Raw genomic sequence first — 15,212 nt, forward strand, 5'->3', positions numbered from 1 at the left:
AAATAACTCCCTTTCAGTATCCATGTTTTGGGTTTTGCTGACACTTAAAAGAGAGCAGTCTTTATTTTCCTGTTTATCTTGTTTTCCTTCTGCTATTTTTAATACAGGTGATTGTCCCCCTACCAACCTGGAATTCACGCACTCTGGAGCCAATCACTGAGGACATGGAGAAGTTTGCCATTGAAACTGAATTGATCTACAAGTATTCACCCTTCAAGTCTGAAGAGGAGGTTATGGAGCAGTTCAGGAAGATCAGTGGGGAAAATGGTGAGTGTGTTCTGCCATAATCTCATGCTGGTCACAGCCCAAGGGGATGCTTGATGCCTTTTACTGCCTGGAGCCTAGCAGAGACAGGATATTTTACTAATCCTGACATGAAATAGTAGTGGGTTTATTTTTTTCAGGTTTGGCTATTTCTTTTTATAACTTTGAATAAACATTCTTTTTATAGGGACACTGGTTGTAATATTTAACCTTAAGCTGATGGATAATGGTGATCCAGAGCTCGATGTGATTTCTGACCCTAAAGATATTCAGATGGCAGGAACACCTCCCGAAGGAACGTAAGCATATGAAAGACCTGTTATTTCATGCTTCAGAATGTTGCAGTGGGTTAATTCTGTGTGCTGTTTTAAACAGTTGGATTGATAAGCTGGTATTATTAGTGCATGTGGAAAGTATTCTATATAGAAAGAATGGGACTTGATATACCACCTTTCTGTGGTTTTTGCAACTACATTCAAAGTGGTTTACATAGTATGTACAGGTACTTATTTGTACTTGGGGCAATAGAGGGTTAAATGACTTGCCCAGAGTCACAGGGAGCTGCAGTGGGAATCGAGCCCAGTTCCCCAGAATCAAAATCCACTGCACTAACCATTAGGCTACTCCTCTAGTGTCTGGAATGAATTATTTTGTATGTATAGTAGTAGTAATGTCTGAGATGGATAGACTGTAACTGTGGTTGACATATGCTTTACCCCCCCCCCCCCCCCCCCCCCAAAAAAAAAAAATAGGAAGCCAGAACGTCGCTCTTTCCGTGCTTATGCTGCCGTTATCTACATTGATCCCAGGATGAGGATTTTTCTCCATGGAGACAAAGTGCAAACGAAACGTCTTTCTTGCTGTCTATACAAACCCCGGTAAGATTGAACAACAACTGCAAAGGAATTTAGAGGTGATGCATCTTTTCTCTTCCAACAAATTAAAAAAACTGGGTACACTTTTTTTTATCTGATGGAAACAAGGGAACAGACCTCAACATTATTTTAACCCAGCTGATAAAAGCTCCTTTTAAGCTGCTTAATACCTGTCAGTTGATATAATTGACCTGAAAGATCTTTTTTTGGTGGTGGTAATTTTATCTCACAGATTGAGTGAGCTGCAGGCCCTAGTACCCGATTCACTGTGTACAATGTTTTACAATAGTCATTCTGCACACTCATCCAAAGTTCCTTCCTAAGATAATGTCAAGAGTTCCATCTTTCCATCTTCGTCAATTAGTTGTCCTGCTAATATATTTTTTTCCCCAGTGCTCATGCCCACAAAGGTGAAAACACACACTGCACGTATTGGATTGCAAGGGAGTCTGATAGAACTATAGACCATACAAAGTCTACCCATCTTTTGTTTTTTTGAACCATACAGGATGGGGGTTGCTGTTGGCAGACTCACACTCTTAACTGATTAGTAAAGTGCATCTCCTTCAATTATGCCCAAGCAGGTCTGACCTTTGAGGTTTATATCACAGCTCATAATGTCAGAGCAATGGCAGCATCAGTAGCTGACTTGGGGTCAGTCTTTGTAGAGATTTGCAGAGCTGCAACATGGGCTTCTGTCCATACATTCACATCTCACTATTGTATACAATAAGATTTGATGCAACATTAGGTTTGGCCAGACAATCCACCATAATTTATTCAGGGATTAGAATCCAGCTGCACCCCTATAGGTCCATTCCTTTGAGTTTCACTGCCATTCCTTGAGTGTGTGTGTGTGTGGGGAGGGGGGAGGGATATCTGGTTTTTTTTTTTTCTTGTTGCAGTACTCATTCTTGACCACTTTTTTGTGGAAGGCAGTCTGTAGCTCGTCCCTTTGTGTTAGGACTTAAGTGTCTTTTCCTTGGAGAAAACCAAGTGGTTTACTAGAAGCAGATATTCTCCATAGATACCGTGTTTCCGCGAATATAAGACACTGCCTTATATTAATTTTTGCGCCCAAAAAGGCGCTAGGTCTTATTTTCAGGGGATGTCTTAATATTTCGGGGAAACACGGTTGGCCCGCCCACCTTCCCTCCGTCGCTCCTGCAACTACCGGTAACCCCCCACCTGAGGTCGCCCCCCCCCCCACCCGAGATGGCGCTCCCACCCGAAGTCGCCGGACCCCACCCCCCTCCGTCGCTCAGAAACTAACCTGAACTTAAGCCTCCTTTCACTTTCCTTCCAGTTCGCAGGAGCAGCAGGGCAGGGCAGGCCTCTCCTTCCTTCCGAGCCCCACCCTCGCCTGACGTTACGTTACGTCAGGCGAGGGCGGGACACGGAAGGAAGGAGTGGCCTGCCCTCCTACTGCTGCTGCTTGCTGCGAACTGGAAGGAAAGTGAAAGGAGGCTTAAGTACAGGTTAGTTTCGGAGCGACAGAGGGGGTTGGGGTCCGGCGACTTCGGGTGGGGGCGCTATCTCGGGTGGGGGGTTAGTTTCAGAACGACGGAGGGGGGCCCGGCGATCTCAGGGGGGGGGGGGACCCTACTTACCGGGAAAAACAAAACTTTGCTAGGCCTTACTTTCGGGGGAGGCCTTATATTTTCTAAGGGCACCAAAAACCTCGGTAGGTCTTATTTTATGGGGATGCCCTATTTTCGGGGAAACACGGTAGCAGGATACAAGTCCCCACATTCTATGCTAAGCTGAACTTTAAAGAAGATTAATATGGTCCAGAGTAACAGCAGTGGCAGGCAGGAACTGGCGGATATGTGCAGTGAGCCTGTTGAGAGGTTCTAGAAATCTAGGCTGGAGTAATGTTCTTGCACTGGACTCTTGTCGGTGACATGTTCCCATCTTGTGGGAATTTCTGCCCTGCTGTCCATGGAGAATACATGCTGTAGGCAAGTAACTTGGTTTACTTAAGTTTCTCTGGATGCAAGATGGAATTTGTGTGTGGATTGTCTAATCAGTACACACAATTCTAAAGAAAGAATTTGAATGTGCTAAGACTATGCAAGAGTCATTGTGTTGATTGTGTAGTAGTATGTGCAGTTACTCTTTTTTTTTTCTTAGAAAATTCTTATTTTGTGTTGAAATAAGTACTGTAGACCAAACAGATTGCCAGTAGTAGAGGCCTTTAACCAGACAGGAAGTAGCCATGATATAATTCTAAACAGTTTTTTTTACTCTGAGCATTATTTGTATTTAACACAAGGTTCTGCCTGTTTGAGCTGTCCTTGAGAATATGTTGCTCTGATTAAATGGAGAAACCCTGGGAAGATTTGGTTTTGGTAACTGGATTATCTTTTTTTTTTTTTTCCTTCTTCACAGGATATACAAATACACATCCAATCGGTTTAAAACACGAGCAGAGCAGGAAGTGAAGAAAGCTGAGCACATGGCAAAAATCGGTACTACATTTCTTAGTGTGGAAGGGGAGGCCTTGGTTGGGAGGACTCCTACAAGGATTGCAAACTGCCCATTCTTACTGGGGTAGCGCCAGGCTATATAAGGATGAATGATTACTAGAGCCATTCCTTATTGTCCACTAGACCAATCCAGAGCCATAAGTACATAAGTATTGCCGTACTAGGACAGACCAAAGGTCCATCAAGCCCAGCATCCTGTTTCCAACAGTGGTCAATCCTGGTCACAAATAGCTGGCAAGATTCCAAAAAAAGTACAAAACATTTTATGCTGCTTATCCCAGAAATAAGCAGTGGGTTATGCCTGTCAACCAGCAGATGGAGACAGAGAACAAAGACTTGAGCCCTGCCCCTATATAGGGCATCATGCAGCACTTGCTCTTCAGTATTTCTCTTTCTTCAGCAGATAGTGATGGACATCCCATGCAGCTGAATTCTGATCTGGTGTGGTGCAACTCTTGGCCCAGTTGGAGCGCTGGTTTCTCAATTTAGCAGGCATGATCAGGAGAAGCATCCAGGGTGCTGCTGTGAGTGTCTAGTGGAATTCCTACCCCTTCCCCACTTCTTTCTTCAGAGGGTGTAGAAAAAAAAGCGCAAAAATAATCTTCTCTTCCTTGTTAAACATATATTATTAAGGAGTCTTTCTGGTTAAGCATAAGGTCTGCTATGGGGGAGGAAGTGCTCGTCCATTTGTCAGCCATTTGGGATGGCTGAAAGCAGCTTCAGCTTCTACCCCATTTTTTGGCTTTGAGCAGGCTGTTTTGTGCGGAGATCAGCACTGGAGCCATGGTTTAATAGCGGTGCATCCTGCCACTGGGATCGGCTATCGAGCATCTGGAGACCTCTGATGAGATCATGTGAGAGCCTCACTGGGGATGCTGTCGGAGCGCACCAAACACTACAGCTGCTGTGGTGACCACCAGGGCAGTTTTGGACAATACAGCTACTGCTACAGCGGAGCAGCAGGACACCACAACCACATGGTGGGGTTAATAGAGCCACAATCTGATGCAGCAGAGGGGCTGCAGACACAAGACTCGCCGGCTGCAAGTATTTCCTAACATAACCGCTTGGACCGGGCTGAAAGCTTGGGAACCATGGCCATTTCTCCATGTTTCCTCTGCTTGCTCACTTCCCTTCTCCCCCCCATTGGTCACTGTGGAAGGTGGATTAGAGGCTCTCTTGTCTCTTGGGGGTCTGTCACAAGACATGGTGTTATCTTCTGGTCCGGACCAGGGAGATACTTTATCTCTTGACTTTGTCCTACTCCTCCTTAGGGCTTTTATGCTGCAGCATGCTCAATGCCTCCTCCACTTTGGCCAATAGAAGACTATCTCTGAGCTCAGATGAATCTCGAGAGACATAGACCTTGGTTGGAAGCACAGAAACACTGAGAAGCCCAGTCTGTAGTTATGGATGCAGGGATGGAGCATTGGAGTGGCATCTGTGGCATGGGAAAGAGGCTTGGTGGCAGAACATTTGGAAAAGGGGAACCCAGTAGGAGAAGGTGATGACCTCATGGTGTCTAGGCTCTTTTGGATGGAAGAGCTTCTAGACATTATTACAGAGATACTGGAACTGCTAAGTTATTTCTCAGGGAACCTTATCCTGGAGGATTTACACAAGCCCACTAAAGCTTTTCCAGTCCATTAGGGTGTTCAAGCCATGATATCGGCAGAGTGGGACACTGGAGGCTGGTCTCTGGGTTGGTAGGGCAGTGGGTAAGCTATATCCTTTGGTGCCAGATGAAAAGGAGAAGTTGAAGCAATCAAGGGTGAAGGCCTTGATGACAGTTGTGAAAAAGAAGACAATTCCAGTGGAGGAGGGCACAGCTCTAAAGGATATCCAGTATCAAAAACTGGAAACCTTATTGAAACAGGCCTTTTAAGTTGTGGCCCTGGAGCTTGTGTCCAGAATTTGACTGCCAGGTCCATGGTGTTTATGGTTTTGACTGATGGTTGTTTTGGTTCCGGAATAAAGTGGCAGCAGCAGCCTCTAAAATATTTCTACTCATGCTACCATTCAGACAGAAGTTGAAGGATCTTGGGAGGGAGGTGAAGGACATGCCCAGAATTTCCTCTCATTTGGCCTTGGAAGTCAAGATTCTGGAAGATGCAACATTATTGTTTAAGCAAGAGCAGATCCTCTCAGCATGTGTTTTCTGGCTCAGATAATATCCATTCTGAATGGAAAGATGACTAGGGTTCAATAGAGTAGTGATGTGCTGCATTTTCTCTGACTAGGCAGATAGGAGGTCATGTCACTTCTTGAGGTGTGGTCAGCGGGTTTGGATGTGATCAAGTTTACTCACCAGCTCGCAGATTCATTTATAGTGTATCCATGTCAGGAGCTGGCATTTAGAGGTGGTAATACCTGTATCCATTTATTTTATTGTCCCAAAAAAGGAAGGCACATTTCTACCTGTTCTTTATCTGAAGGGTATGAATCTCTGCGGGGGAGACATTTTCATTTGATGATAGGATCTGGTTTACTCTGCAAACATCCTTGAATTTCAAGGAGGCATACCTTCATATATCAATCTGAAAGGGTCACATCCTAAGGTTCGCAAATCTGGGGAAGTATCATCTGTTTTAGGCTGTATCCTTTGAGCTGGCCATGGCCCCCAAACCTGTACAAAGGATATGGTGGCAGGGGCTACGGTTCTTCACAAAGAAAGCATCTTGATTTCATCCAGGGCCAAGTATGAGGTGGAGAGTAGGCACTTGTTGTTGAATGGTTTAGTTGTTTAAGTCACTGGGGCAGATAGTGAATTTCCAGAAAAGCAACTTGTTGTCCTCTCAGTGTATTGAATATCTCGAAGTATGCTTTGACATGCACTTCAGCATATGAAAGGGAAAGTTTTTCCTTCCTGAGCAAGGTGGTTGGAAGTTTCAAGGCCTATTGCTGAAAAAAGCTCCAGAGGCAAAAGATTTCATGCAAGTGCTAGGTTCCATGGCAGCAACCATCAAGTTGATACGTGGGTTTTCGCAAATATGTAGCCTGTGCAGAAATCCTTGCTAGGCCAATTTTGAGTACTGCCTTCTTTAGATACAGCTCGGGACATCCTAGAGTGATGATTGTATATTCGAAATCTGGCAAAGGGCACAGATTTGTAAATAGTTATAACATGAAATGCCTGTCTTAGTATTTGGTTTGGATCAGTCAGTCTGTGGAAAATTCAAGAGGTTGAGAGATCTGATATAATTTTAAACATTTTCTATTTTTCAAGGAATAATCATCTTGCAATACAGCTGCCTGAGATTGCTTAATGAATTCTCAGTTTTTAGATCTTCAACCTTCTTATCTATACAAACTTTATTTTTTCCCCCACACTCCTGTAAACGCTCAGTGTTACCTTATATATTTGATGTTAAAGCAGAGCACATTTAACATAAGTGTTGCCGTACTGGGACAGACCAAACGTCTGTCAAGCCCAGCATCCTGTTTCCAATAGTGGCCAGATCCCAAATCAGTACAATGCATTCTGTGCTATTTATCCTAGAAATAAGCAGTGGATTTTCCCCAAGTCCATCTTAATAATGGCTTATGGACTTTTCTTTTAGGAAGTTATCCAAACCTTTTTTCAAACCCCACTAAGCTAACTGATTTTACCACATTCTCTGTCAACAACATTGAGCGAAGAAATATTTTCTCCAATTTGTATTAAATTTACAACTTTGCAGCTTCATTGCGTGCCTCCTAGTCTTAGTATTTTTGGAAAGAGTAAACCAGCGATTCACATCTGTCCGTTCCATTCCACTCATTATTTTATAGACCTCTATCATATCTTCCCTCAGCCATCTTTTCTCCAAGCTGACAAGCCCTAGCTGCTTTAGCCTTTCTTTATAGGGAAGTTGTACCATCCCCTTTATCATTTTCATCACCCTTCTCTGTACCTTTTCTAATTTTACTATATCTTTTTTGAAATGCAGTGACCAGAACTGCACACAGTATTCGAGGTGCGGTCGCACCATTGAGCGATACAAAGGCATTATAACATCCTTATTTTTGTTTTCCATTCTTTTCCTAATAATACCTAATATTTTGTTGATCAGAGGGTTTCAATGTATTATCAACGATGACATCTAAGATCCCATTCCTGGTTAGTGGCCCATAATGTGGAACCTTGCATGAATTAGCTATAATTCGGGTTCTTCTTTCCCACATGCATCATTTTGCACTTGCTCACTTTAAATGTCATCTGCTATTTGGATGCCCAATCTCCCAGTCTGGTAAGGTCCTCTTGTAGTTTTTCACAGTCCTCTTGCGATTTAACACTATCTCCTTCTCCATTGAGAATAGTTAACATTTAACGCTACTCTCTTCTGTTTTTTAACCAATTTTTAATCCACAATAGAACACTACTTCCTATCCCATGACTCTCCAGTTTCCTCTGGATTCTTTCTTGAGGTACTTTGTAAAATGCCTTTTGAAAATCCAGATACACAATATCGACTGGCTCACCTTTATCCACGTTTGTTCACCCCTTCAAAGAAATGTAATAGATTGGTGAGGCACGATTTCCCTTCACTAAATCCATGTTGGCTTTGTTTCATTAATCCATGCTTTTGAATATGCTCTGTAATTTTGTTCTTCATAATAGTCTCTACCATTTTGTCCGGCACAGACTTCAGGCTCACCGGTCTATAGTTTCCCGGATCACCTCTGGAACCTTTTTAAAAAATAGGCATTACATTGACCACCTTCCAATCTTCTGGTAACATGCATGATTTTAAAGATAAATCACATATTACTAACAATAGTTCCATAAGTTCATTTTTCAATTCTGTCAGAACTCGGGGATGAATACCATCCAGTCCAGATGATTTGCTACTATTTAGTTTGTCAAATTGCCCCATTATGTACTTCCAGGTTTACAGAGATTTGATTCAATTTCTCTGATTTGTCAGCTTTAAATACCATTTTTGGTGCTGGTATCTGTCCCAAATCTTCCTTGGGGAAGACTGAAGCAAAGAAGTCATTTAATATCTCTGCTATGGCTTTGTCTTTGAGTGCCTCTTTTACCCCTCGGTCATCTAGCGGTCCATCTGATTCTTTTGCCAGATTCTTGCTTCTAATATACCTAAAAAGGTTTTTACTATGTGTTTTTGCCTCCAATGCAGTCTTTTTTTCAAAGTCTGTCTTTGCCTTCCTTATCAACGTTTTGCATTTGACTTGCCATTCCTTTATACACAGTTTCCAGAACATTCCAAATTGTCTCCAGAAGTTTCGACATTAGTGGTATTTTTACCACAGACCCCAAAGCCTTTGGTCTCTGTATCCAACCTGTTTATGATCTCCAGAAGCTGTCAACAGCAGCAGCAGCGCCAAGTGACAGGACTGGCGACTGCTCGCTACCCACAGCTGAGAGCAACATCAGGGATCTTGAAGTTGACTGCAGTTGAGTAGGCGTCGTCGTCCTCAAAGCCAGTGGAACAGCTGGGCCAAGTAGGCTGAGTGAAACTTTGCCCTCAATTGCTGGGCTCTTCCGCCCAGAATGGCCTACACACCCGAAGGATTACCCTGTGTGAACGCAGAGCACACTGGGCGGGTATGACCCTGTCAATCCCCTTCCCTCTTCAGCATGGAACAGGCAGCTTGTACCTCTTAATTGAAGGAAATGCTACAAGTTAAGAATTAGCCTGCGTGAATGCTGAGCACACTGGGCGGGTATGACCCTGTCAGTCCCCTCTTCAGCACGGAACAGGCATCTTGTACCTCTTAATTGAAGGAAATGCTCCAAGTTAAGAGAGCCCAATGAACACGTTATTCTGGTAAACGGCCATGTTGATTCTCTACTACTTATTTCTATAGGTCTACTAGACTTCAGGCAGTCAAGACATCTTCTGAAAATGCTACAGCCGTGGTCTTTGTCATTTGCCTGGGAGGAGCAACAAGCATAATAGTAGCTCAAGATGACTTGCTTCTAAATGTGCAAGCAGATTTTATGAGCAAGCAGTCCCTGTATCCAGGAGAATGGGAGCTATTGCAGGAGGCTTTCTCGCTTACCTGGGCTCAGTGGGGCACTCTAGTCCTGGATTTGATGGCAACAAGGCAGCATGCAAAAGTACATATTTCCTTCAGTCAGTGGAAAGAATTGGGGTTTGTAGGTGAGGATGCCCTCTTTCAGGTTTGGCCTTGGATGGGGGTCTCTGTCTTTCACTTTGTCCAGTATTGCAAAAAAGAGCATATCATACTGGATTGGTCATTCTCGTAGTGCCCGAATGTCCCAGAAAGCTTTGGAACATGGATCTGATACATCTCTGATTAGGGAAGAGCTTGAGACTCCTTCAGATAGCAGAGCTGCTGGTTCAGAGGATTGGAATGTTCAACTCGATTTGTCTTATGGTTTGGCCCTTGAGAGTTAACATTGAGGAGATCTTGCTGTGTGGGTTAAATTTTCACAACCTTACTTATATATAAGCGCATAAGAAATCTACCCCTCTGGCATATGTGCCAGAAGGGTCTTTGATGCATAAGCAGAGAGCATGCCCACTCTATACCTCAAGCTTCAGTTTTCAACATTTTACCCTTTTGTTTGCAGGAAAGGCTCAAAGGAGGCTTGTCAGCGGCCTGATGTGTCTCATTTCCTGAAGGAGGTCTTGCATTTAAGGCCTCCATTTTAACAGTTTTTCAGGCATGGAACCCACACTTGGTTCTTTGTGTCCTTTTTCTACATTTTTTGAGCCATTTGAAAAAGGTGTTGCTGAAGGTTTTTATGCTAAAGGCAGGTTTCTTGGTGGCTGTTTGTCGGCAAGATGGCTTTCAGTACTGCAGGTGCTGTCTCGGGAGGCATTCTTGCATTTAATGGAAGCTGATGTTTCAATCTGGAGTGCGCCTTCCTTTCAGCTGATGGTAATATTTGTTTTTGTAGTAATCAGTCCCTATTACACCCATCTTTCCAGAGGAGTCTCATTCTCTTCGTCTTTTGGAAAAAATGTCCTCATGGGTTATTTGGAGGTGACCATGAATTTCAGGTCAGATATTTGAATTTTGGAGGCTCCAAGAAAGGAAAAAAAGCTTTAAAAATCTTTATTGCACACGGATGACAGAGGCTCTCTTCAGCTTATATTTTTGGGGTTGGGTTTAAGCCAAGGTCCTTATAGCTCACTTAACCTGAAGGTTGGCAACATTTGCATGCAGAGTCACATGCAGTGTCTGAGGACTTGTAGGACTGCAATGTAATCCTCTTTGCATATGTTTTCTAACCATCATAGGCTGTGGATATCTTTTCTAGGGAAGAAACAGTTTTTCGGTGCATGAGTACTTAGCAGGGATTTCAGAATCTTGCCCAGTTTTGAGGAGAGCTCTGTTAAAGTCCCATTAAGTTTGGACTGGTTTGTTGGACAATAAGAAAGGTAAAATCTTAGCTGATCATTTTTTTTCTTTAGTCCTACCAGACCAGTTTCCTCTCTCTTATTCAGAAATATTTTGTTTTTGATATAGGGAGTTTGTCTCTGGAGGTTATTGTAGTTCTCTCAGGCTTGTCCCCCACCACCACCAATAGGACAGGGCCCTCAAGTCCTTGTTCTGTCTCCATCTGCTGATTGATGGTCATAACTACCTGGAACTGGACTGGTCTAGTAGGAATCAAGGAAAGAAAATTAGTGGGTAAGAGATACATTTTACCTTTTGCAATGAAAGGAGTAAGGGATAATTATTAATATAAATCAAAATGGACATTGGGTTATATTTACAGTCATCTCAAAAAGGATTCCTTGCCCCCTTAGGCTATAACTTGGTCAAACATAGTTTCTTATCATCTTGTTTTTCTTCAGCGGAAGAGAAGGCAAGAGAAGCAGAAAGTAAGGCTCGAGCATTGGAACAGAGACTGAGCGGAGATGTAACCCGTGAATCCAGGGTAGGTTTCTCTATCTTTGTGCATTGTTTGATGAAAGATGTTTGGCAATTTGGGAGATTAGTGTAAGGGGAATGTATCAAGACAACAGGAGGTGCCTTCAGAACAAACTATGAAGTAGTTCTGAATGTATCACAATTAAGTTGAATTTCAATCGTGGTCAGGAGTAAAGGGATTTGGGGAGCCTTTTACTAAGGTGCACTAGGTTTTTTTTTAGCTTGCGCTAAAAATCAGCTGGTGAAAATGCTGAGACGCCCATAGAAATATAATGTGCTTCTCCACATTTAGCGCAAGCTAAAAAAGCTTATGCACCTTAGTATTGGACCCACTTAGAAAGGTAGGTTTCTGTAATGTTTGTTTTCCAACATGTCTCTATTTGATAGGCTTTTCTTTTGCCTTGCATCACTCTGATCATATTAATACAATTGTTAATCTGCATGCAAAAATTAAATAGCAGTCATTATCCAACTGACTGACAATGTCTTGCAATTGCTTTCAATAATCTGGGTAGGCACTCCCCAGTAATGTACTTGTTTGTTCAACTAATGTAGCTGAATTGGGCATGAGGCGAATAAGTTAACTGTGCAGTAGAACTTGAAGAAAATGTCCTTATAAAGGTTGCCTGCCAGATTTGTTGTCTTAAATCCTTTAACATGCCATTTGCTGCTGCTAAGAACATAAGAATAGCCATACTGGGTCAGACCAAGGGTCCATTTAGCCCAGTATCTTCAGTAGTGGCCAATCCAGGTCACGAGTACCTGGTGGAAACCCAATTAGTAGCACCATTCCATGCTAGCAATCCCAGGACAAGCAGTGGCTTCCCTCATGTCCATCTCAATAACATACTATGGACTTTTCCTCCAGGAACTTCTCCAATCCTTTTTAAAACCCACATACGCTAACCACTGATACTACATCCTCCGGCAATGAATTCCAGTTCTTAACTAGTCTTTGAGTGAAAAAATATTTCCTCCTATTTGTTTTAAAAGTATTTTCATACAATTTCATTGTGTGTTCCCTGGTCTTTCTATTGTTTGAATAAGCTTTACCTCCACCCGCTCCACACCATTCAGCATTTTGTAGATCTCATTCATATCCCCCCTCAGCCGTCTCTTTTCCAATCTGAAGAGCCCTAACCTCGTTAGCCTTTCTGGAGCAAGAACATCCCCTTTATCATTTGTTTTCTCTTCTTTGAACCTTTTCTAATTCTGCTTTATCTTTTTTGAGATACTGCGACCAGAATTGAATGCAGTAAGAAGTTGCACCATGGAGCAAAACGAAGGCATTATAATTTTGGTCTTATTTTGCATCCCTCTCTTAATTCCTAGCATCCTCTTTGCTTTTTTGGTCGCTGCCACTGCACATTGGGCAGAAGATTTCAGCGTATTGTCTATAATGACACCTAGGTCTTTTGCTTGAGTGCTGACTCCTAAAGTGGACCCTAGCATCAGGTGCCAAGCTGATCAGCTTCTTTGGCTCGATTCTTTCTAATCAGGATTCCTATGTGTTTATCCCACACGTATTTGAATTCCGTTGTGGTTTTCATCTCCACTACGTGTCACGGTATGGCATTTCAAGTATCCATTACACTTTCAGTGAAAAAGTGCTTCCTCACGTTATTCCTGAGTCTGCTCCCTTTCAACCTCAATTCATGTCCTCTAGTTCTACCGCCTTCCTGTATCTGGAAAAGGATTGTTTACGGATTAATACCTTTCAAATATGTGAACGTTTGTTTCATATCACCCCTGTTTCTCCTTTCCTCCAGGGTGTATATGTTCAGGTCAGCAAGTTTCTCCTCGTACATCTTGCAACGTAAATCCCATACCAGATTTGTAGCTTTTCTTGGCATTGCTTCAAATCTTTTTACATCCTTAGCAAGATATGGCCTCCAAAACTGAACACAATACTGCAAGTGGGACCTCACCAATAACTTATACAAGGGCATCAACACCTCCTTTCTTCTTCTGGTTATACCCCTCTCTATGCAGCCTAGCCTCCAGTCTTCTGCTGTAACTTGCTGTAACTTCCTTGTGTTGTGATGGGGAGGAAGATAATGGATGGAAGAACAGAGGGAGGAGATGCCTGACCCATGGTAATTGTGGTTTTTATTTTTTAGTGTGGGAGCAAGGCTTTTTACCACTCCCGTGCTAAACTTTGATAAACAAAGGTTTTGCTGCGTATTTCCACGGGTCCCCATCCCTGTGTCCTTCTCTATCTCAGGTACCATCACTCCAAGTTCCCTCTCCTGAGCCAAGCTTATCAATCTCTTCCCACCTATCCGGTACATTCCTTGGATTTTTGCACTCCTAGTGCATTAATCTGTATTTCTTCACTTTAAATTTTAACTGCCAGACCCTTGACTGTTCTTCCAACATTTGGAGATCCCTTCTCATGGTTTCTACACCTTCCAAAGTATCACTCTATTGGCTATCTTTGTGTCATCTGTAAAAAGGCAAACTTTTCCTTCTAAACCTCCAGCAATATCTCTCACAAATATATTAAACAGAATTGGCCCCATCGCCGACCCCTGAGGCACTCCACTGGTCACAGTACTTTCCTTCGAGTGGGTTCCGTTTACCACCACCCTCTGCCACCTGTCAGTCAACCAGTTTCTTATTCAGTTCACGGTTCAAGTTCAGTTCCCACCCACCAAGTCCCACTTGGACAATTCCCACTGAGCCAATTCCTACCACACCAGGGAGGACAATTCTCACCCATAACTAAAAACAAAACAAAAAAAACCCCACACTATTTATTTATTTGGATTGTGCTCACACCTTTTTCAGTAATGGCTCAGGGTGAGTTACATTCAGGTACAATGCATATTTCTTTATCCCAGGAGGGCTCACAATCTAAGTTTGTACCTGAGGCAATGGAGGGTTAAGTGATTTGCTGAAGATCGCAAGGAGCAGCAGTGGGATTTGAACTGGCCACCTCTGGGTTTCAAGACCGGTACTGTAACCACTAGGCCACTCCTCCACTCCACACTAGTACAATTAATCTCCTCTACCACATTTTACATATCCCTTTACTCTTCCAGACATGCAGTTCATTTGGGAGGGTAGTGCCCCCCACCCATCCTCTAACTGCACCCTGCCTACAAGTAAACTAGAAAAAAAACATTTTAAGTGCTCGTAAATAAGTAAATAAATAGATTTTGCCCACAACACGAGCAAAGTGTCCCTAGAATAACCAGCCTCTCAAAACTGAATAAACTTCCTTGAATGTGCGGCAGCGGGAGGGGAGTCGCAGGGCAGTTTCTGAGCTAAGCAAGAGAAGAGCTGCTGTTGCTGCTTGCTCTGCTCAGCTTGCTCATGGCAGTGGGGAAACAGTGAGGTGAGGTGCGCAAGGGAGAGGACGAGAGCAAGACACAAGGGAAGGGTAAACCACTCGCTAGCACCGGAAGAGCTGCTGGAACAGCTGCTTGCTCGCTTTGCTCAGCTTGCTTGTGGTGGCGGGGAGATAGCGAGAAGTGCGCAGGAGGGAGGGAGAGAGAGAGAGAGCTAGACAGTTATCCAGCACGCACCGTGAAGACGCACAGGACGCACCATCAAGATGTACCGTCAGAGTGTCCGCAACACTGGGACTTCATTAAAGGAAAAATTTAACATCAGTGAGATAATTCAACAGTAAAAAAAAAAAAAGTTACCGGCGGTTAGGAACTGTCCGAAGGTGGAAGAAGGTCCTGGTTGGAATTGTCCCCCTCAAGTGGGAATTGTCCAGGGGGAA

The 15,212-nt window shown here is 43.3% G+C and overlaps 1 protein-coding gene across 2 annotated transcripts in view; it reads left to right on the forward strand.

Annotated features, from left to right (window-relative positions):
- MORC2 (MORC family CW-type zinc finger 2) overlaps nucleotides 1-15,212 on the forward strand; it is a 155,164-nt gene that overhangs the window by 50,989 nt on the left and 88,963 nt on the right. For both annotated transcript variants that reach the window (XM_030217895.1, XM_030217896.1), the window contains exons 8-12: nucleotides 108-267; nucleotides 452-563; nucleotides 1,017-1,142; nucleotides 3,531-3,610; nucleotides 11,404-11,486. In XM_030217895.1, the coding sequence (XP_030073755.1) occupies nucleotides 108-267; nucleotides 452-563; nucleotides 1,017-1,142; nucleotides 3,531-3,610; nucleotides 11,404-11,486 (561 nt within the window). The remainder of the gene's footprint in view (nucleotides 1-107; nucleotides 268-451; nucleotides 564-1,016; nucleotides 1,143-3,530; nucleotides 3,611-11,403; nucleotides 11,487-15,212) is intronic.

Source organism: Microcaecilia unicolor, chromosome 11 (genome assembly GCF_901765095.1).
Source record: "Microcaecilia unicolor chromosome 11, aMicUni1.1, whole genome shotgun sequence".
Lineage (NCBI taxonomy): Eukaryota > Metazoa > Chordata > Amphibia > Gymnophiona > Siphonopidae > Microcaecilia > Microcaecilia unicolor.